The sequence below is a fragment of the Saccostrea echinata genome, unplaced genomic scaffold, assembly GCF_033153115.1.
Source record: "Saccostrea echinata isolate AGI-Se365-2 ecotype Australia unplaced genomic scaffold, CSIRO_AGI_Sech_v1 ptg000019l, whole genome shotgun sequence".
NCBI classification, from domain to species: Eukaryota; Metazoa; Mollusca; class Bivalvia; order Ostreida; family Ostreidae; genus Saccostrea; species Saccostrea echinata.
The window spans coordinates 951,376-976,446 of NW_026889768.1; the positions used below are offsets into that span (position 1 = coordinate 951,376).

The 25,071-nt window shown below is 33.9% G+C and overlaps 2 protein-coding genes across 4 annotated transcripts in view; both read right to left on the reverse strand.

Annotated features, from left to right (window-relative positions):
* The window catches only part of LOC133189529 (uncharacterized), a 16,797-nt gene extending 10,930 nt beyond the window's left edge, over positions 1-5,867 (reverse strand). For all 3 annotated transcript variants that reach the window (XM_061324885.1, XM_061324884.1, XM_061324883.1), the window contains exons 1-4: positions 5,530-5,867; positions 4,254-4,339; positions 1,883-2,138; positions 1,507-1,615 (exon numbers count right to left, since the gene is read on the reverse strand). In XM_061324885.1, the coding sequence (XP_061180869.1) occupies positions 1,507-1,615; positions 1,883-2,138; positions 4,254-4,339; positions 5,530-5,866 (788 nt within the window). In that variant the 5' untranslated portion in view covers position 5,867. The remainder of the gene's footprint in view (positions 1-1,506; positions 1,616-1,882; positions 2,139-4,253; positions 4,340-5,529) is intronic.
* Positions 5,868-13,884: 8,017 nt separating this feature from the next.
* LOC133189531 (protein aurora borealis-like) lies at positions 13,885-23,668 on the reverse strand. Its single transcript, XM_061324888.1, has 13 exons — positions 23,475-23,668; positions 23,061-23,263; positions 22,496-22,644; positions 22,158-22,240; positions 20,567-20,688; positions 19,935-20,024; positions 18,919-18,975; positions 18,544-18,688; positions 18,259-18,379; positions 17,895-18,021; positions 16,955-17,215; positions 15,051-15,878; positions 13,885-14,669 (listed from the first exon to the last, which is right to left on the reverse strand). The coding sequence occupies exons 1-13, from the start codon at positions 23,666-23,668 to the stop codon at positions 14,551-14,553; spliced, it is 2,499 nt and encodes an 832-aa protein (XP_061180872.1). The 3' UTR covers positions 13,885-14,550.
* Between the last annotated feature and the right edge of the window lie 1,403 nt (positions 23,669-25,071).

Below are 25,071 nucleotides of genomic sequence, written 5' to 3' on the forward strand. Positions count from 1 at the left end.
ACAAAACAATTTGCACTATAGTTTTGACGTCAAGTGTGATATTATGACGTCACAATGGAGATATATGTAGGCTTACCTAGTTCATGACAAAAAGGAATCTGAAGTAAAAATATTTGCAAATGTAAATATTTAAATAGCAAATCACTAAAATTTGTCAAATAAGATAATAGCTAGGATTTTTATATACAGTATATATTGCAGGTACAAGTTCTCTGAAATAACCTATTCATTCAATGTGTTCAAGTGACTCTACCCCCCCCCCCCCCTTTTCCGATTCCAAGTCACTGTGCAGAGAATTTGATGAGTGTTCAAAGCATGAACGATTTGGCCCTTGGACCACTGTGCACTGGCTTAGAATGTATATACCTATATTGATATAATATCGGAATGAATATTTTGGAGATGGGAAAATAAAAAAAAAATATAATGCATATTGTTGTTTTTTGTGTACACTCTGTTCGTATCAGGTGGTACATGATACTTTTATCATTCTGCTCTACGTATAAAATGAGCAACCACCACAAGATTTTCTGAAAAAATTATTTATTAATCTATACGTATTTTCTATAGTTTTTTAAACAGATTATGCATATTAAAGGTTCAGAAACAAACCATCAGATTAGAATTTATGAAATCTTTAAATATTTTAGGAAGTGGGGGTATTGAAATGCATGTAGCTTAAAAAAGAATGTGATGACCCCACTTCATATTTTAACCATAAGTCACTTATAATAATTGTTACAAAATATATTAATTTTAGGAATATTCATTGGGCAATTTTTATTCAAGACGTTGAAAACTGCTCTTGGGGTGAAAATATTACTGCAAATTTACAATGACTACTCCCCAAAGCAACTTTGGTATTACTGCAACTATCAATAGTTTCCGATACAGTTTTTATTTTCAATGAATATAAAGCATATTATTTAATATCAGGTGAAAATTATTTAATTTGTTTTAATTTTGATACCTGTATGGCATACTTAAAATTTCACTACATAAATATCAAAATATTGAAAAACGGTGGTTTCCATGGCAACCATATCTTTCTTATAAACCTGATGACCTTGGTTGACATTTTCGTATTATGATACCATTAACGTAAGGCAAATTATATGTAAAAATGAGAAAAATTCATAGAGCGGATATTTTTCATGGACCCTTGCAATCTCTTCCTTAAGGTATGAACTTTCAATGTTCTTCCATTAAAAAATTATGGACCAGACATAAACTCTACAATTTTTCTACCAATGACCTTGAACTTGACAGAATGACCTTTGGTTAGATAATGGCAAATTTTTAAATTATAAGCAATCTTTGAGTCAAGTATGAGCTTCCAATATTTCTCCATTACAAAGTTATGGCCCAGACACAATTGCACAGATGGATGGACAGCTAGATAGACATGGACAAACAGACTGACAAGGTGATTCCTTAAACCCCTCTAAACTTTGTTGGTGGGGTGGTATAAAAATACTTGTATATTAAATTGAAAATTAAACTCACTGTAGAGCAGCATAGATCTGGGGGACTTGTAGTAGGCCATCTGGACTGTCCTGTAGTACTTTTGCCACAATTTCCACTAACTTTCTTGATGGCCTCAACAGTCTGGTACCTTATGAAAAATAAGCTATGATAAATACGTTGATTTGTATCTGAAAATGTGAGGTCAAGTTTATGTTACTGGGAACATTTAAAGCAAGATGTGTCTGTGTATGTTCTTTACAAGTAAATCTGAGAATTGCTTAATGCCTTTGTCAATGCCATACAGGATAGAGAGTATGAAGGATAGAAGATGGACATGACCACATTACCAATCACTTCTATGTACATGGCAGAACAAAATGTAAAATAAAATTAAGCCAATTATAATCTGATATACCAGTAGGCAGCATTTTTGTGTTGTCGTAGGGATCATGAAAATCATGATTTGTAATATAACAACTGTCCATCAGATAGGTCCCCCTCTTCCGTTTTGTTGGCTGGGGGCACTCCTTCACAGATCCATCCACATTTACTACGTAACAAGGTTCTGGACAATATAAGTCAGAGTTTCCAGGCTTCACAAAATGATATATATCTGCAGTTACACTCCTACAAAAGTTTTCTGCCCTCTCGTGTATATCTTTTTCTTCTTTCTGCAAAAATAATGTCCATTTAACCTGCTCCAGGGGGACTATGAAATTCATCATTAAATTATGATTGATCCCTTTATCCACAGATGCCATGGGCGCTCCCCTTCTCAACTTCTAGCAGAGATCAGCTGGATGTCAGTGAAATATCGATTAACACTATAATGCAGTGGTGCTGGATTATCACTTGCAATTATTTTCTTTCAATAAATTAGAATTCCCGAGGCTGCTGAACAGCCCTACTGACACAAGAAACCCTTAGAGTAAGTCGGAAAGAGGTCCAAGACAAAATTCAACATGGCAGGCAGTTGCCATCTTCGCTAGCCAAGGGTTTTTTGGTCTGCTCTGCTCCCCAAAAATCCTTGGCTGATATTGCACTGTATGGGGAGCAGAGCAGACTGAAAACCCTTGGCTAGCGAAGATCACAGGCAACTGCCTGCCATGCTGAATTTTGCCTGGGACCTCTTACTGACTTACTCTTAGGGTTTCTTGTGTCAGTGGGGCTCTTCAGCAGCATCAGGAACTCTTAGGGCTGTCACTGTCCTTTTTGTTGGTACAGGGTCCCACTAGATTGGGAAAATTATTGATGTTTTGGGTCAAATTGGGAAATTTTACTTTCATACATTGATTAAAAAAACTATGAAAATGTGAATTGATTGTTCTACGGTAAAGACAAAAACAATTAAGAGTAAGTTCAGTTAGGTTTTAAACTAACACAATTTACTCTTTTTTTTTATACAAACAGTGTGCAGCTGTTTGTGATATTGGGAATTTCTGGATAAGTAAATTGGGAATTTTATAGGGTTTTCCAAATTGGGAAAGGTCCGTTTATCGGACCCAAATCAGAGAGATTGGCGGCCTTGACTCTAATTTATGGGGAGCAGAGTGGACCAAAAACCCTTGGCTAGCGAAGATGGGCAGTTGCAGGCCCTGTTGATTTTAAAGTATAGAGGGGTAGACCTGTATAGACTTATCAAAGTATAAAGGGATAGACCTGTATAGGCTTATCATTTTTTCATTTACGAACTTAAATAGAAAGCACCTACGATAGACGCTACATACATACTAAATTAAAATGGTTCTGTCATTTCAGAATAGAAGCTGAAAATGTTAAAAAATTTATGGGGAATGTACAACAAAGAAAAGAACCTGGGTAAAGATATAGGTGCAACTTAAACTACCTAAAAACAATATGGAAGGTAGGCCTCTCTTATCTGCAACCCCTCCTATCCCACTGCATAAAATTTACTGAGACTTTAACAGAATTTTTATTACATATATAATGCCATTGTGTACCCCTTAATTTTTGTTTTGATCAGACAGATATTTTATTTTTTGGTTGGCCATTATGTAGGAAAACATGGACACTTCACTCATTCTGTAACAGGGGCTGGGGGTACCCATCTCTTATCTGCAACTTCTTCCATACCACTGAACAAATTCAATGAAACTTTCACAGAATCTTTATAACATAGTGATATTGTGCACCTCCTACTTTTTTGTTTCGATAAAATAGATATTTGGGGGTTCCCATAGCTAAACCTGAATACAGCTATTCTTTCTATAATATTGGGGTACCCCATCTCTTATCTGCAACTCCTCCTATACCAATGAATAAATTTAATCAGACTTTCAAGAAATCTTTATTACATAGTGCTGTTGTGCATTTCCCATTTTATGCTCTGATTGGACATATATTTAAGGTTTCTCATTTCTAAACATGGACTTTGTCATATATACTTATATGGAAGCGGTGGGTATCATTTTGTAAGCTCAATGCTCACACTACCTCTAGTTTCTTTTTATCTTCTGAAATTATTCCGTGGTACAGATTTAAATTCAGAGCATTCCGTTACACTAACAGAAAATAACATTAAGAAATGCTCAAACTCTAGTATTGATTTAGAAATTCAGAAAAAAATTTAGAATCTCTAAAGGTATGGTAAAAATTAAATGTTAATTGCTAAAACCTTAATTTCGCATTCAGAATTGTTAATATCTCCTGGCAACAAATGGAGTGTTCTAGATTAGAATGCATTTAAATGAGTGCAATATGACACTCTTTCTACCTCATTGCCAGGGAATTATCTTAAGTATATCCTTGTATAAATAACTTCTTACTCTGGTAAACAAGAATTTTCCATTGGCAATTTTTTCTTGGATACTTTTCTTTCTCTCTTCCTTCATTTCTTCATCCTCTGATTCATCTGTAATGTTACACAAGGAAAGTGAGTACTGGTAATTATTCAATATGAAGTAGTCATGTGTCAGTTTTAGCAACTGAAATCAGAACCATACATGTCCATGATAAGACAGTGATAAGGAAAATGCTCCCTGCAAGATACAAGAAATGATATAAATATATTTATAGATCCTTTTTTTAAAAACCAAGAACTGGATAAACACAAAACTTGGAAATTTAATGTCATGAAGTTCATTAAAATGTTATTTTTAGTTAATCTCCCAATTGATACTTGAAAAAAAAAACTGAATGCAAGGGACAAATTATATATGCAAGGTCTTGTTTTTGGATACTCAATTTTTCATTGAGACATAGATATGTATTATTATGTGTATGAAGTTTGGTAAAGTAATTTTCTGAATAGAATATTGTAGAGAAAAAATTTATAAATGCAAAATAGGTAATGTGTCACAAAGATGACAATTATTGGGTATTCATGGCTAGACTTTTTCTGTTGACTAATGAATGAGGAGCAGTCTAGAAAATGAAATCTGCCTTGGTATCTGACAATGAAAAAGGGTAAGTCACTGAACTGAGGCGAAGTTGAAATGCAAGCTCTCAGAAAGGTTATATTTGTGTGTTGAAAGTTAAAGAAAATTTTCCACATATATAGGTCTTTGCAAAATAGCAGTTACTGGGGTAAGTTTACATATATTTGGACTCCCTCAAGGACTAGTAAATCTGCGAAAAATTGTTATTCTTCACAGTCCCAAAATTATTAAAGAACATATTGAGGCAAGGTTACAACATTTTTGGAAACATTATTCTTATTCACCAACATTTATATCACATGTGCAGTGTATATCATAATGTATCTCATGTTGTTAGTGTAGGACGTTACATGAATATTTAATGGAATGGGGGTCTAGGTCAAAAGAAAGGTCAAGATCACAACATTGAACATAAAAAATTCTGACCATTCTGACATGTTTAATGGGTTCTCACTAAAATGCATCAAGGTATGAAGTTGTACAATAAATTAATAGATTAAAAAGTATTTTTAAAAATGAGCCTATAAATGCAAATTCTGTAAGTCAAGTCAAGAGATAAAAATAAAGGACAAATATAAAACAGTATATCACCAGGTCATACATACATGACAGGGCATAAAATGTGTTGCATAAGGAAACTGAAAATGTAAAAACTATAACTTACAATCATCATCTTCATCTATCTGTATCATAGGATCGATGGAATACTGTTGTCTTAGTTTCTTTTTGTCTTTCCTCTTCCTGTACTTTTTTTTGGACTTTATGGATGGGTATACATGGATTCTCTTCTGATCATTTTTTGTGATGATTTTCAGAAAATGCATTTCCTCATCACAATCTTTAACTGGGGTGAGAGTGAAATGCTGACCATTGAATTTTAGCTTTCGTTTGGGCCTTGATCTTTTGGCAAGTTCAATGCGTTTGAATCCATGAAAAGGGGTGGAACTATGAATGTTAATGGACACTGCAGGAATAGTTCTAGTATCATTGGTAAAACTCATTTTGCCTGTAATATATATTTTTTTATATAATGTATTTTATATTTCCCTTCACAAACCAGTGTTCTAAACAATGGAGATGTGCTATACTGCCTTACATGTTTTAAGCCCATGAATTATTGGAACATAATGCTTTTATATTTTATGGAAGTATCAAGAAATATCTTTATTTCTGATCTTGCTATTATTAATAACAAGAGAACCAAGGGCCTTAACAGTCACCTGAGTATAATACAACACTGAAGTATAAATACAACAAAATAAACTGATACATGACGATATGTTGCTCAAAAACAAGAGCTTAAAAGATCAGGGATCACCAAAATAGTTAGTTATAGAACCCAGTAACAAATCATAAAGTAAATTTATTTACTTGCCTGTACTAGCCAGTGCTATTACACTTCCATCTTTGTCACGAACACCATCCAGACTAAACAAAACAATATTGTTTGAGCACATAAACTCATCTCACACCCTCTAATATTGGCTTCTTTTGGTCTTTGAACATTTAATGTACAAAGTTAAGATATTTTTTTCTGATATTTAATGCTTATTATTTCTCCCTAAGTCTCATAAGTCTCCCTAGCCATTAAAAATTTTAAAGTACTTTTTTGTATTATACTTTTTTTTTGGAATTATTTTATTCAATTGACCTAACAATTACATTATTAACAGTGATTTATTATCATCGATGAATAGCAAAGGGGAATAACTTCTCTTATTAGATTACAAATTTCTCTACAAGATTAATAGAGCCCTGTCCAGCAACAGCACACTTAACTCAGTGTACCAGAATTTCACAAGTAAAAATACCCTTACTCATTACAACTTTGTACTCTGTTTGCCTCTTAGATTTTAAAAGAATTAATGCAATTTTACTTTTTAGTATATAATCAATAGAGTCTCATCTTAATACCAGAACCTCTGACCCAAGGGTCATGAATGTCACAGTATGGAAAAGGCACCCTTGCTCATCAAAACTATGCACTTAGCTTTACTGCTAAATACCCCAAAAGCTTAACTGCTAAATACCCCAGAACAAGAAGATTTCAAAAAAAAAATTTGCATTTTTACTATATAATCAACAGAGCCCTGCCCTTACACAAAAAACTCTGACCCAGGGGCATGACATTCACAATTTTGGAAAAGGCACCCTTGCTCATCAAAACTATGCACTTAGCTTAATAACTGCTAAATACCTCAGAACAAGAAGAAGATTTCAAAAAACAAATTTGCATTTTCACTATATAATCAACAGAGCCCTGCCCTTACACAAGAAACCCTGACCCAGGGGCATGACAGTCACAATTTTGGAAGAGACACTCTTGTTTATCATAACCATGCACTTAGTTTGTTTGCATATAATACAGAGGAGTAGAGTCACCCACATAGGGCATTGGTTAGAGTGTTTGCTTTAGAGTTGAAGGAGTCAATCCTTATGTCACTGGTAGGAATCCCACTGTGGGGCGTGGAGACCAGTTCTTTGGATGAGACCATATAAACCAAGGTCCCTGTCACAGTAGATGCTGGCACAAAAAAGATCCCTCACTGCTCACTGGCCCTAAGTGCCAAGTATAGTCTAAATTTGCAGCCCTTCACCAGCAAGTAGATGCATCTCCATATGAGTGAAAAATTCTCAAGAGGGATGTTAAACAACATACAAACAAAACACAGGAGTAGAGATTTTCAAAGAGATAATGCATTTTTACTATATAATCAATAGAGCACTTCCTCACGCCAGAACCCCTGACACAGGGCCATGAAAATTCACAATTCTGGAAATGGCAGCCTTGCTCACCTTAACCATACATTTAGTTTGTTTGCTAAACAAACAGGGGAGATAAGCTTTTTAAGGATTTTATGCATTTTCACTACACAATCAATATGTCCCCACCACCCTAACTCCATATCTCCTGACCCTGGGGCATGACTTTCACAATTTTAGTAGCTACGTGACTCATTGTATTTTATAATCATGTCAAGAATTCGACTGCTTGATGTCCAGGAGTAATGAAGGAGCTTTTTCAAAATTGCATTTTGATGGTCTTTGTCCCAAAAGTGGGGGGGGGGGGGGGGCAGGACCCTTGGAAATAACAATTTTTGTCCCTTATTTCCCATAGATGCTCTACTCTAGAATTTGTTAGAATTGGTTTAGCAATTTATTAGAAGTAGCTGAAGGTTGAAGGTCCAAAACAGATTACCTTGGTGACTCAGGTGACACAAGAACCTGTTACGAGATTTATTATGAATTTGAGCAACAATGCCACCGTGAAGTATCGATTTTGATTCCCACATATAAAACTTGATAATTGAAATATACATGAGAGAGACTACAAACTTACATTATTTACAAGCAGCTGTGTATATATATATATTACAAAAACAAGATGTTCGTTTCATTCTCGTCTGCAAGAAAAACTCATTGCATATTCAGACACATTGAGAAATCTCATTGGCTATAACTCTCATGTAATGTGGAAGCTGATTAGCTGCGGTCATCTAGGCTTAAATCCCGCGAAATTCTCATTCGGCAAACTTCGGTTTATTCCGTCATCAAGAAGAAATGAAGTACCTTTTTTGCAATATGATTTCATCACCGATGGAAAACTTTTAAAGGGCTAAAAAAAAATGCTGTTAATTTCTGCATAATGTGAATCTTTAAAAAAGTCTCAAGAAAAGTTTAACAGACATTTCTATTTTTCATTTATATATCGTCAAACCCCCTAATTCCGTCAATACCCTTACTCCGTCACTTTCGGGAAACTCCGCGCTATTGTAAACGAATACGATTGTGACGTTAATTTTTACATGCTGAAAATCTACAATCAAATGCTGAGACAGTCAAGTTCAAGAATGCGTCAAAAATAATTAACAATTACACGTGCTCTATTGTATCTATCATATTTTATGTGAAGACAGTGGGCACCTTTCCCTTTAAGCGCTATTCCATCGATACCTCCGACATGTGCGTCAACATGCTCATTTTTACATGTCAGCCATATTTATGAAGGTCTTTGCCAAAGGATTAATATGACATACCATATTGAATACGGCTAAAAAATATTTTATTTTTCGTCTCAATTTTTCCTAAAACACAACACATTGGAGATAACGTTGTGTGAGGTTATATTACATATAAAATACGTTATATTAACGTTATTTTATCTGTTGTTGATACTTTTCCTAAAATACAATTAAATACTATTTTAAATCTTCAAAACAAATTTTCCATGTTTACAAGTTTAAAATGAAGGGAGAAAAAAACTAAACTGGAAAAAATTATAATCAATAAAATTGAAAAAAAAAAAATTAAAATTAATACGTTGACATATTGTAGAGGGCCCTGGTGACGGAGTTAGGGTTCATTGGACGTACGTAATGTAAGGCAGTAAAACTCGGTTATAACGAAGTCACTGCATGGGACCTATGAAATTACTTCGTTATATATCCGTAATTCGTTATATCCGTATAAGAAATTCGTTAAATTTATATAGCTTGGGATCCAAGAAAAATTCGCTATATCCGTGAATTCGCTATATCCGTGTTCGTACTAAACGAGTTTTACTGTAGTTTTGTATAAGCCCAATAACTGAATTTTTTAAAATAGTTCTGAAAACAATGTTTAAGTTCATCACTAAGTGTAGCAAACAAGAAACAAATCAAAAAAAATTCAGATAGAAACCTGGCGTGTTTTCCGCTTTTGGTGACGAAGTCTAGATAGTAGGGGATAATATTGATGAAAATAACATTATTTTTGAATAATTATTATTCATATTAATTAATAATATATCAATTATTCAACCATCCACTCAAAAAAAAAAAAAAACACGATTGAAATAAACTTATCCCAATCAAAATCAAACAAAATAAATGCTGGAAATGAAATGGGTATTAAATTAGGTTCCCAAAAAATCGTAATAACGTTAATCGGTTGTGATGGGAAATCAGATTTTTTTCATAATCGATTATAAGAATAATCGGATGGACTATAATCGATTAATAATGGAATGATTTCAAGTATTAAATTTGTTCATTTTTCAATGAAGAATAAATTGGTAAAAATTATAGACTGATTTCTAAAATACATTTTTGATATATTTTTGTATCACTGAATTCATTTATTATGTTATTTTTTAGAATTTAGTTAAATTCAAAGAAGAATGGATCAAATATCATAGGAATAATCTGCTTTTTAATAAATATTTTGATTAATCGATTATCAAAATTATCATCGATTATCTATAATCGATGGCCATTTCGATTATCTAATCGATTAATCGGTACATCAATACTAATCGGGTGTTCAAAAAAATGTAAATACGCGAATCAAAAGGCGTAATATTGCGGAAAAGGGCGATTTTTTTTTGCTTTTTCCTCGTAGTTTAAGGCTAACAGGCTTTTGATGACAGTTATTGGTTGATTTGTTAGTACTTACGAGTAAATATTTCAATTCTGGGTTCCATGACATGGATACTTTTCACCATCACTTTACAGGCACTTAGTATCGTTTTTGAAAGTGGGGAGGGGGGCAGGCAAAAAAAAAATACAACTTACCTGTAAAAACTTTAACAAGCAATAAAAGAAAAAAAAATTGTCCAAACTCAAAAATTCTATTTCTTGGATGGGGTCGATGGGGAGGGGGGTTCCAACTTTCTTTCACAACCAAATTTTATTCATACAATACCAAATTACCATGATTTAAATATGCTACAACGAAAAGTGGGGGGGGGGGGGGGGGCACCATTTCATAGTAAAAGAATATATTTGGAAGCATGCCTAGAAAGACATAGGTCTTGGGTAGTTTAAAATCTAATTTTTATGCCCCCGTAATCGAAGATTCGGGGGCATGTAGTTTTTGCCCTGTCCGTCCGTCTGTCTGTCTGTTTGTCCGCAAAAACTTTAACCTTGCCCATAACTTTTGACTGGTTGGAGCTATAGCTTTCATATTTCACATGTGTATTCCTTGTGAAAAGATCTTTCTTTCGGTACCATTTTGACCTTGACCTTGGACCCACTTTTGCAAAATTTTATGAGACTTTAACCATGGCCATAACTTTTGAACACTTAGAGCTTGGGCTTTCAAACTTCACAAGTGTATTCCTTGTGATCCTTTGGATACCAACATCTTTGACCCTTTGACCTTGGAGATTGACCTACTGTTTAAAAATACTTTAACCTTGGCCATAACTTTTGAAAGGTTTGTGCTAGGTCTTTCGTACTTCGCATGTGTACTCCTTGTGACAAGACCTTCCTTTACATACCAACAACTTTGACCTTTTGACCTTAGAGTTTGACCTACTTCAATTTTGAAAACTTTTAACCTTGGCCATAACTTTTGAACAGTTAATGCTAGGGTTTTCATACTTCACATATGCATTAATTGTGAGAAGACCTTCCTTAGATACCAACAACTTTGACCTTGACCTACTTCAATTTTGAAAAATGTTAACCGTGGCCATAACTTTTAAACGGTTTATGCATTCCTTGTGAAAAGATCTTCCTTTAAATACCAACAACTTTGACCCTTTGACCTTGTAGTTTGACCTACTTTTGTAAAACTTTAACCTTGGCCATAACTTTTGAACAGTTGGTGTTAGGGCTTTCATACTTCACATGTATATTCCTTGTTACAAGACCTTCCTTTGGATACCAACAATTTTGGATTTGACCTTGGAGTTTAACCCACTTTTAAAAATTTTAAACATTGGCCATAACATTTGAACGTTTGGTTCTAGGGCTTTCACATTTCATGATCATGTGTATCTCTTGTGACAAGAACTTCCCTTGGGCACCATTTGACCTTGGCCTTGCCGTTTTACTTACTTTGAAAAAAACTTTAACCTTCGCCATAACTTTTCAATGGTTTGTACCAGGGCTTTTGAACTTCACAGGTATATTCCTCGAGACAAGACCTTTCTTTGAGTACCAACATTTTTGATTTCTTGACCTGGAGTTTGACTTGCATTTGAGAAACTTTAACATTCCCCATAAGCTGCCGACAGGGGGCATCAGTGTTTCACAAACACATCTTGTTGAACAATGAAATCCCACAATCTGGAAAAGGGGTGGGGATTCCTTTACAGGGATATGCCACCAGACAGGATTAGGCCTTTTCTGCATTTGTTTAGAATATGTTCTTGGACAGGGAAATCAAATCTAGTTGAAATAAATGTATGTGACCGATGTTTTGCGGTTACATTAGTACAGTAACAGTGCTGGCAATTTTCACTGGTGGTGTTGTTAAAAAGAAATTATATAATTTTACCCAAAAAAATTTACAGATTTTCAATTCTAAACATTAAACAAGAGGCCAATGGGCCATGTCGCTCACCCCAGCACCTTGGCTAGGAAAAAACAGAAATCAGTTCAGTATTGAAAAGTTAAATATAAATGTGGTTGCAATATTTGATCTTCTATTGAATCCTTGCCCTACATTAATATGACTAAACATGCCTTTGCTGTTCTTGAGAAGATTATTTGCAATATATTCCCAAGTAAAACTTTGATCCCCCATTGTGGCCCCACCCTACCCCCGGGAGTCATGTTCTGAACAAACCTAAATCTACACTACCTGTGGATGCTTCTATATCAATATGACTACACAAGACTTTGCCGTCTTTGAGAAGATTTTTTTCCTTTTTACAGTACTAGTATTCCTTTGTAAAACTCTAATTGCCTATTGTGGCCATGCCCAATCCTCAGGGGTCATGATTTGAACAACCTGAATCTACACTATCTGAGGATGCTTCCATAATAATATGACTAATCATGGCTTTGCTGTTCTTGAGAAGAAAATTTTTCAAGATTTTTTCCTATATATTCCTATGTAAAACTGTGGTCCCACCCTACCCCCCAGATTCATGCAATATATTCCCAAGTAAAACTTTGATCCCCCATTGTGGCCCCACCCTACCCCCAGGAGTCATGATTTGAACAAACCTTAATCTACACTACCTGAGGATGCTTCCATATTAATATGACTCAAGAAGATTTTGCTATTCTTGAGAAGAATTTTCGAGATTTTTTCCCATATATTCCTATGTAAAATTTTGAACTCCCAGTGTGGCCCAACCCTACCCCTGGGGGTCATGGTTTGAACAAACTTGAATCTACACTACCTGAGGATGCTTCCTTGTCAATATGACTAAACATGGCTTTGCTGTTCTTGAGAAGATTTTCAAAGACTTTTCCCGAATTATTTCCCCTAGGAAGAGAGAGTGGCCCTTTATTTGAACAAACTTGAATCCCCTTCACCTAAGGATACTTTGTGCCAAATTTGGTTGAAATTAGCTCAGTGGTTCTGGAGAAGAAGATGAAAATGTGAAAATTTTATGATGATGACAATGGACAAATTTTATTCAGAAAAGCTCTCTTGAGCCTTCGGCTCAGATGAGCTAATAATAAAACTATGAAAAATATGGCTACAACAATAATTCCAACAATAAATGTGTAGATAATCTTTTCTGTAATTGAATATCAGATATACAATTTGAGGGTTTGAATTATGGGTTCTCTGTATCATTTAGTAGAATACCGTATTCCCCAAAACTGTTAAGTGCCCCCCCCCCCCCTTCCTAAAATGTGTATGTCTGTGTCTATAATCAATACCCTGAGGTGATAAATGCTTTTGAAATATGTCATACATTGTGGGATACCCACGGGTGATCTCATCTTTTACTCATCATGATGAGTAATTGTTGAGATCACCCATGGGTATCTGACAATGTATGTCATAATGTAAATTTTAAACTATATATAAATGTATAAAAGATCAATTTGTTTACTTCACAAAAATATTTTTCCATTTTTGGTGTCCATCAGTTTATCAGTTTTGTCTGTTTTCATTTCTTGGAGAACATCTACAAAATACCAAACAAAGCAGAAAAATTTTAACTGTCTATGTTTCATAACCTTAGATGTAAAAAAAAAAAAATAATAATAATAATGATAAAAAAAAAAATCAAATATTTGCTTTTTCTATCAACAATAAATTTACAAGTCCATCAAGTAATAACAACTAATCAGAGTTCAATATTTAATAATCGTTAAATCGTAAAATCATTAAAATACAACTTTATTCATATCATACATGTACACACATTTGACTTTATGCTGTAGTAAAACTCCGCAATATCAAATCAATTTACACATCATGACAGAAAAAAAGAAGGAATTAAATGCAAACAATGAATGACTAAATTTAGTCTATAAATTATTTGAATTCATTTGGCAAATGATATATATGTGCATGTAGTTATTTAATTAAGATTGGTACTCATGTCACACAAGTGTCATTTCAAATTTCAAAGCTAAAGCAAACTATATGTATGTAAAAATTTTCAACTCAGTAAGTCACATTTTTACTGGTAAGAACATAAATAATACATGTAAAAATACTTTGACAAAATTTCTAACTATAGAAAATTGATTTGCGGTAATTTTTTATTCAATAAATTAGTTTCCTTAGTTTTGACATGATTCTGCAGAAAATAAGGGGTTGCTTTGGCACATTTTGACATAAAACAAATAAATAATGGACTCCGGCAGTCTGAAAATGCATACAACATACATTGGACACTGAACAGTGACATACAAACTCATACAAATTACAAACACTATACTCCCTGGATTTCTATGGACAGAGATTTAGCTCCATTGTCAGTGAGATTATTAATAAGTCACAGTCATCAAGATGGCTGGGTAGGAATACTGCTGCTATCCATGGAAGTCTTGATTGAGGAGAGCATGTGTCCAAATTTAGCCAAGTCCTCCCCGGCTTGTTTTAATATAGCTAGAGCTTGTTCACCTGTAAATGAAGTGAAGTGTACTCATCCACTCTCAAGGTACATTACCAGTGATATGTGTTCAAAGTATACATTTTGACTAAACATTTTTGTTTCCTGGAAATTGAAATTTATGAGGCAAACAGAAAAGATAAAGTTGCAGTGCATCTATGACAAGAAATGTGAATTCATGCCATAGTCTTAGCAAGAATAAAGTTAACTATACACTGTTTCTAGTAGCCTCTCTGTTTCATAATTCTTACAGAGACTGTCAAATTTTTTTCAACACTATAATCTTTCATGAAATGTCAAACTGCTAGTGGTAGTTGTAGTTTGAATTTGTTATAGATGTTGCTAAATTTGAAATGGTCTTGAACAATACACATAAAAAAAAGATCACTTACTTGCTGCGACTGTGTTTGAATAATCTCCCTTGCCATTTTTTTGGGGTGTGGATGACACAATAGGTTCTAATTCATGTAAAAGAGACAATCCAGTTTTATTCATGATCATGGATGCCAAGTCCTCCTCAGGATCCGTGCTTGTAGATTGCATCTCGGGATACATCCTGTTTACCATGTCTAGGACACTGCGAGCTCTCTCCAAAATTTCCTCTTCACTGTATGGAGCATGACCAAACTGTTCAGGATTAGTAACATCTAAAATTTGTTCAATCAATGGATTTTCCCTGAGAGAGAATTTATTTGAAGACACTGGGTTAAATGCTTTGGCATCATTTTCTTTGGCAATGAATTCTGGGAAATCTGTGGGTTGATTTGGATCCTGTAATACCGAGTCTATTGGGAGTTTACTGAACAATGAAGTCAAGTTCGTTGATGGAGGAATTTCACTGTTGGCTGTCACAGAAAATGGGTTACTCTGACTTGATGCTAACCCTGTGTCATGATTGGTTGACTGAAGACTTGCAGTCTGATAACCTGTGTCATGATTGGTTGAATTAGGTGCAATACCATGATCATCCATTTCCATGGAATAATCCTTTGCACAGAGCAAACTAGATGTCTTTATTTCATCTGCAAATCGTAAATGCTTTGAAGGCTGCTCATTTGTTTCAAACTCCATAGCTGTGTCTTCAAAGTCATGAAGAATGTTTCTCTGACCACGCCTAGCTAAATGGGAAATTTTTCGTGTGGTTGTTGGTTTTCTTTCTGAGTGACCATCAGAAGCTAGAGGAGTATTTGTTTCTACATCAGACTCATCTGAGGGAAAATCTGTAATAAAAATTTTGTCTGAAGTACCAGTGGACTGCATAAAATATATTAACCTTTACAGTTTATCAATATTCAGTGTAATCTATATGATTAAGTCAGTGTATGTATAGTAGGAATCAAACTTTTTGAAATCATCTTTACAATTCATACTGTATAAGTGGAAATTTTAGAGGGACGCAAATTTAGTGATGTATCCTTAAAAATTGATATACATGTATATTTTTAGCGAGATGTAATTTTAGCAATTTTACAATGCTTACAAAGAAGCTATTACAAAAGATACACAATTAATTGTTAGCGAAATTCATTTTTAGCGATCTCAACACCTTTGCTAATAATGCCCAAATTGGATCCTCACTAAAAATTCTGCTTATATAGCATTATCCCTGCAAGTAGTGTCATTTAGAAAATGAAAGAGTGTGGGTTTTTTTCCTTACTAGTAGAATGAAGAACACCAATGTACACTCAGAAATGAGTTGTCTTTAAGGACAGATGATACAAACGTTCATCAAAATATACAATGAAAATAAGAACTAAATGCATGCTTATATAAGTAAAATGAATAAGTTTGGCCAAATGGATTTTAATTTTTCATTCTCATTTTCACAATATTGTCCTATGAAGTGATAAAAATTTGTATAGATTTATAAGTGTGATCACAGAAAGGTAGAATTTTGAACATCATAGAAAGTTGACAATTTCTTAAAACCGGTATTCTAGAAATTTAATATTTGCATAATTTACCATCAAAATACATGTAGATCCAAAAATATATACAGTAAAACATGCTTATAGCAAACACGGTTATAATGAAGTGACGCTTACAGCAAAGTGATTTTCATTCCCAATGACTTTAAAATATATTGTGAACTTAACGGATATAACAAATTACATTTATAACAAAGAAAAATCGTCCATCCCTGGCACTTCGTTATAAACTTGTTTTGCTCTATCAATCCAGGCATTGATTTTTTTGTTTGTATCATCTGTCCTTAGTTAATATACTTTTTTAAAAGTATACATGTATTTGCATATGTTAAAGAAATAGATAGAGTCAAAACAAAGCCAGCAGTTACCTGGTAGTGGTTCCTGTATAAAAGATCCTTGGTCATCATCAAGGATCCCTGGGTTGGCACAGATTGGGGAGACCCCTGGACTCTGAATGGACAGCTTGGACCTGCTCTTTGTTTGTGGGGTCTTCCAAAGGCCCCCCTTAATGGGGGAAACCTCAGGGCTACTGAGAGACTGGGCAAATTCAACACTCATGTTCTTCTGAACTGTACCCTCCCCAAATATTTTCTCATGTGGTGAAAAGAGACCAGAGGACCTCTTTGTGGCTGAAACATAACAAATCCTGATGAATACTTTTTCTCCTTTACTGAAACATATGGTATGTCAAAATTTATGGTTTTATCTTTCTTAAAACTCAGTCTCAACTACAGTTAGTGGTGTGATGTTACATTTCAAAAAAACTTTATATGTAGATTCTTCAGTGATGTAACAGAACTTCAATAACAACAGGAGCCAATGATAATTCATTACACCATACCCATAGTATTCACCTTCAGCATCATAAGCTTGGCTATCTCATATGAACATGAAAATCACACATATATCCTCAATATAAGATTTAATGAAAATCTCATTATTTCAACCAATAATATTTATAAAGAGCTGCATAACAAAGAAGAATGAGGATTTACAAAAAAATTCTTAAAAGGGAGACAATTAAAAAATAGCCCAACCAATCAGTTGACACTGCTCATCTCAGAAGCCCATTTTTACAACCAATATTTAACACCAAATATTATCCTTGGAATTTTTATTTTCTATTTAATTTTCAATAAAACCTTTGTGCATATAAGATGTACCTAACAAGATAACTTATAAAACATGTAAACTTTAAATTTTCAACAAAATACTAAAAATTCCCTCTCCATCCCCATAACTTTATTAGGGATGACATACATGTGTATACAGTCATGTTACTCATGTATTATAACCCCCAATACTCACACACAAGTCCACGCACAATGGGAGATAGCTCTGGGGAACTGAAGAGTTCTCTTTGTTGTTGTTTGTTCTGAAACTCCGGAGTTTCTAGTCCCTTTATATTCTTTATTGGGCTTGATGAAAAATGACTCTGTAATAGACATGAAAACATTCAAGATATATGGATATTGTTTGATTGAATCATGCAATCTTCAATCAAATTGTCAAATAAATTCTTTAATGCTTGGCCTTCCAAGTATACACACTTAAATTAAAATCACCCAAGGATGTTTTGTGGCAAGTTTGGTTGAATGGATGAACATGTTAAACTGGATCCTAGTGTAGAGAACTAGGTTACCTGAGTGACTAAAGTGGCTTTAATACTTACTCTGCTGGGTGGCCTAAGGGGCGTGGCATGCTGGAAGGGAATCTCTGCTTCATTGGCTGAGATTACTTGTGGGGAGGAGCAACCATTAAAGTCAACTTCTTCATCTATCACAGGAGCTGTCCTAAATGAATATTGTGGTATAAATATATATATATTGTACAATAAAATAAAATATCAAATCATTTAGAGACTCTGTTCATTCAATTCAATATGCACAGAAAATGTTAAAATACATTCTAACAAGTGAAAATAGAGAAAAAGATTTTCTCCTGTAGTAATACTAACTTTACAGGACTAATAGCAAAACTACTATTGTCTGGATGAAAGAACAACTTCCTTCTTAAAGAGGAAGTGCTTAACACATCCTGCACAGCTTCCTTTTTCTGTGATGTTTCATGAAGTTCAGTGTCTTCACATACCATGTATTCACCTTATAAAAAATACATACAGGTAGGAACAAGAGGCTATAGAAAGTCAAACAATCATTAAACACACAAATCCAAAATGATCCCTTTGACCTTAAATTCATGGAAAAGTTAAGTAAATACGCTTATTATATCAACATATATGTATCTAGGAAGACAATGATAACTATTTAACAGATTAAGCTTTCAGTGTATTTTGTTTTGAGTGGTATGATTCAGTATTGTAAACACAAACCTAGCACTTCCTTGACATCAAAATTTACAGGTAATGACAGCATTGTCTGAGCTGATGCTGGGAAAAACAAATTTACATGACTGTATTATCATTTATTTAGTGAATTAAATTAACTATTGCATCAATGTAAGTGACTTATAACAAAACTTCTCTTAAAAATTCCACATCTTGAAGAAGAACATTAGAAAAACAGATCTGCTTACTCCAAACAAATCTTTTAAGTACCTTTCTACTATTTTTTCTGTAAGATTTGACTTTCATGTAAATACAGAAAATTTAAGTGATTCATATAAAACAAATTATTTATTGTTGTAATTGCAGAAAACACACCAATTATGATACTCAATGTGGACATGATGACACATTGGAAAGTTACACAAGAAGATATGAAAATTCAAAAGTTACTATAGATTCCTTATTTTACGCGAGTACTTAATATCGCGAAATGGCCCTTAGACGACAAATCGAGAGAAGTATAATTCGCGAGTGGACACTTGATTAAGACATTTTATATGGATTTCAGTACCACAAAAATTAAAGCGAGTAATTTTATTTCGCGAGTGGTTCTTCTCGCGTAATTACGCGATAATTATTTCCTTGCATATATTTAGGAATCTACATTACACAAGAAGATATGAAAAAAATATTTCCTTTACTTCCTTATTTGTCCATCACAGTCTAGCAGTTTGTTTTCATCTGGATAACTACTTATTGTGCGATACAAATGCTTGAAAATTGTACGATGATTTTCTATCACTCAAATGTCCATACTGCCCTATTTCCATAGTTTATATTTTTTAATACAAAAAATGACAAGAATCTGGAAATCAGGGAATTTGGTATTTAAAGCATAGAGTGTATTTACAGGGTCAAAAATCTCAAATATCATGGGTAAATTGGGAGGATAGGGCAGGTCTGGAATACGTTTTTTGTAAACGAAAAAACCAGTTTCCACAAATATAAACAAAACTTAAAAATTCTCATTAGATAATGAGATTGTATACTGGGATAGTTACCATCTTGCAACTCGGGGATCTTTGTGACAAAGGGTAGCTGTTTCTGAATGGATCCTTGAAGATCTGGCTCCAGTGTTTTCAATGGAGTCTCTAGATTAAAAAATATATATATATATTAAACTCTGCAAGAAACTTGATATTAATTTAAAGCAGAGGGAAATGTGTGCATCAGAAGAATAAATGTATCGTTTTCAACAATGGTGAATTTTTTGTCTATTATTTCACAATTTTTTTTGTTGAATACTGTAAATCACTTTTTATTCGCGAGAACATTACTTTCGCGTTATTACGCGAGACAGTCTGCTCGAGAAAATTTCATTCTCGCGTAAATTTTCGTTTGTGTAGTTTATATACAAGAATTCGTGAAAATTTTGTCTTGCTTATACATACCAAATACCTATCTCGCGAAAATAAGGTGTCACGAAAATTTGGTGAACTACAGTATTACAACAAATACATGTACATGTATGTGAATTCTTTTACATTTTTATTTACATGTATTACAATCAATTATTTTTTTTTTTACTCCTTTCAATATTTATTTTTGATTTTCTAACTTATGTGTAGGTAAAAGTGTGTTCACTATAAAATGAAGTCAGCGATGTGTAAAATACTGATTTTCTTTCACTTACGCACAAGATTTTTGGCCCCTGTGCCTTTGGAGTTGGAATTCCATGGAGAGGGTGCTATCAGATTGTTAGAGAAGTAATTTTCAATAGCTTTCTGTGCTCTCTCTTCAACTTCCTTGTCTGGTCTGTATAAATTAAAATAAACAGCCATGCTGCAGAGTTCATTATACAAATTATTATAAATGCTCCATATATGTAGAAACAGATGTCTGATTTACAGACAATCAGTGAACAAGTGAAGAGCACTATCAAAATAACTGAAATCTGATTGATAATGAACTAGAAATATGTCCATAGTAGGGGTGCAATGATACACTTACCTCACGATACGATACGTATCACGGTATTCAGTTCACGATACGATACGTATCATGATACATGACAAGGCAAAGAAGTCTTTCAAGTTTTTAAAACTCGACAGGGTTATATCAAATGTTTATATTTTTTGATAATCAAAATATCAATCTGTTAACTTTATTTGGATTGAAAAGTAGATCTTTGAGTTGCAACAATATTCTAAAATGAAGAACATTAGCATGGAACTACGGTAGCCTGGATTCAAAGTTCAGATATGACTTATTTATAGAAAAGGGCCTTTCCTCATTATCTTCCTTTTAAATTGGAAGTGTTATCGCGTTCTACTCCACAAGTTGGAAACACAGGCGTGATGAGATACCGTGTATTACCATAGAATACTTTTAGATCTAAATGGTTTATCACTTTTCTTAACATCTATAACTTTTAATCACATTAGGAATGAGTTAAAGTCCTTCACCCTGTTATATCTTAGGTCTGTAAGATGCTTGAGATGAGTTTAACTGCCGTTACTGCTTTATCATCGACCTCATGTTTTGCGCGGAAGCCATTTTTAAATTGTAAACGAGGAAACAAAACGGATGATTCGGATAATTCTGGACCGATTGAACCAAACTGTGATATCAGTTTAGCGTATCATGAATTGAATCGTTGCACTCTTAGTCCATAGGACATGAATGCCCCACCTAGGGTATATTAGTAATGCAAAATTTTAACACAAATTGAGAAAAGCGAGGTCAAGTTTAAAGGAAAGGTCAAGGTGAAAAAATATTGATGCAGTTGAATAGCTTACATCAGTATGTATCAGCATATGAAGTTTGACACTAATTTAAGAAAAGTGAGGTCAAAAGAAAGGTCAAGGTCAAAAATGTTGATGCAGTTGAATAGCTTACATCAGTATGTATCAACATACGAAGTTTGATTACACTATCTTGAATGGTATCTTTAAAACTGAGCTAAACACTAATTTAAGAAAAGTGAGGTCATGGTCAAAGGAAAAGTCAAGGTCAAAAAATGTTAATGCAGTTGCATAGCTCTCGTCAATATCTATCAGCATATGAAGTTCGATGAAAATATCTTGGATAGTTTCTTTGAAACTGAGCTTTGAACAGAGCTAAACGCAAAGTCTGACGGAAGGACAGACTGAAGGACGGAAGGACAGAAAGACGGAAGACGGACATGACAAACACTATATGCCCAGGCCATATTCATGGCGGGGCAAAAAATAAAACAAGCATCCATTTTTCTACAGGAGGTAACTCTTCAGGTGATCACTCACGTAATTTGTTGATATACTGGCATTTCGTCAATGTCTGCAGGGTGGAGTTCTGCAATATGTTCAATTGACCAGCGGAATGGCTTCTGAAAATGGGTAAAAAATTTAAAGCTAACGAAAACATTTATAAGTCAGATAAAATCTTTGAAACATGTCAAAATAAAATGTACACATATAAATATTAAATATACATTGTACCTATATATAAATAATAATTTAATTTTTTTTATCATATGTAATGAGTCTTGAGTTACCATTTAACACTTGATGAGCTGCCTTATTTTTGCTTTACAATTCTCTCCTATTTCAGTGTAAGACATTGTAAGTTGACATAATCTAACCTTCTCGTCCGTGGAGGGTGTGGACTGTACAGTAAACACCCCAGGACTCATAAATACAGGACCATCAAGCTGCTCCAGGAGGGCCGCATCAAACGGGTTTATTACCCTCTGTTTCCTCCCTGACGATGATCCTAGAGGAGGCCGGGAGCCTGCCAAGTAAAAAGGAGAAATAACACCTCATACTGTATATCCAACCTATAATTGCAGTCAGACATATCCATAAAATTTGTTACCAGATCATTTTTTTTTTAAACTACTGTGAAATCATCAAGGATTTTGTAGGTCATCATTACCATTTACCCACAAATTTACATTCCCTTAAACTATAACTTTGTTAAAATATTGATTCATTGAATCTTTCATATATATATGGTTACCTACTTAACAGTTAATCTTGATTTCCCACAAATACTGACCCCAACAAATCAAAATACATGTTGTTCCAAAGTATCTACATGTATTGGATTTCTTCCTGACTAGAGACAAAAAACTTACTTGTCTTTTGAACAGTTTGTGGAATTTACTCTATAAACTGTATTTTTTTCTAATTCTTGTCCCTCTTTACCTTGAGGTGTCTTGTGTACAGCAGGACTTCCATTATCTTTTGTGACCGGGGTCTTGAACACTGGCCGGGGGCTGACACCTGCTGGTGTTGCAGACATAGGTGTGTATGAGTGAGCATCATGTGTGTACGGACTAGATAGCACTGATCTCAAAAACAACTCATTCCTTGATCCAGCACCTGGCAGCTTATGACTAGGACTTGGACTAGAAAGACAAACAAAGAACTTTATTTAAGAGCAAGTTTTATTACTCTGGAGGTTGTCCACTCAAAGTTCAGTCTTTTGATTTTATAACCTCTTGATAACAAAAGCCCCACCCTTTCAATTCAGAAAGTTATTAGAATTTGTAAATTGGGAAAAGATCAAAGCATGTGTTCTCTAACAACAAGGTGTGCAAGTTATCAAGTAGAAAATACCTTGACATGTGAGGATGCACATATCCAATTTTCTTGCCATGGGCTCCTGGAGTGAAAATTTTGGGTGCATATTTGGGACTTGCTGCATAGTCTTTCGGGGTTCCAAAAGGGACCTTTAGCTTTCCCTCCTCATGATCATTTTCCTCATTTGGCAAAATTGGAGATGGCATCTTTAAAGGAGAATCTTTGTCCATTTTTACAAATGATATCCCCTGTATCAATTTGCACTAGTTCATTTTAGGACTGAAAACAAAAAAAAAAATCAACAGGTATTATGACTATTTTCATCATTATAAACAATCATAAAGATCATATAATGAGCTTATTCTCTTACAAATGTTAGAATAATAGTACATACTACATTACACTAATTTTGTAAGACGTGTTAAGCTGTATTCACATATTTTGTACAATAGAAAATGGGCAGAACTACCAGGACAATCTTGGGCATGTTAATTAAATGAACTTTTGAGGTCCTGCTATGAAAATTGCTATTGTACATGCAGAGCTTAAGGCTTGTTCATTTTTTTCTTCAACGTCTTCAGTAATTCCCTTTTAAATGGATGTTTTATTGTAATGATTTGCAACATCCTAGGTCTGTTGCAATAAGTTTTAATTCGATAGTATTCAGTTTTGTTTACTAGGTAACTCACTCAGTCATAACAAATTTTTTATCATCATGAGTATACTAATATATCCAGGGACCTATATACTAACTAGTATATATAGGTCCCTGATATATTCTACCACTGTACTGGCCAGTGTGAAAATGCTGCACACTAGATTTTCTGGCTACATATGTCATCAATTTTCTGCAAACATCTGTATCATGAAGATACCAGTTGCTGAATGCTTGATAATTTTGTAGCAATCACACTATTATTGTAGATGAACTGGGCATCAAAGGGCTTTCATATGATGTTTAATTGTACAAGGTAAACATTCAAATTTATATCACACACTATATATCTGAAATGTGATTGCTTCCACGAAGGTTTGTATGTGAAAGGAACTTTATAAGAAACCAGTTATTCAGTAAACAATATAAGACAAGCTCCAGATAGTGGAATAACATCAAATGGGCTTTATATCTTCAAATATTCTCTGTTTTTCATAGTTCTGAAAGGAGTCCTTTTTGACAGTAGTAAATTTTCTGTAAACATGGTAAATGTAAATGCTGTACAATGTTTTCATGCATATTTTTCTTCAGAACAATTAATTCACCTTTGTTTAACCAATGTTGTCGTTTGATAAGTGTAGCCAATTGTAAAACTGGTAAACAAACCTATAAATAGTATTTGCAAATATGCCAAAATCAACTTGTATTTCACACTTGAATCATTTGTCCTACATCAGTACATACTACATACATGTTTGGTTAACCATTTTTCTGCTATAACCAACACTCACATATTGGATCTATTACACTCAAACATCTAATCACAAGTGAATTATTGTCACAATATCCCTTGTCGTAACATGTCCAAAATTAAACTATTTTTAATACCCGCCATTTATTTCAATTAAATCGTTCTTAAAATTATTCGTATCCAAGGCCCGAACGCAGAGGTTTGTGTGAAGTATGAACTTCCAATGT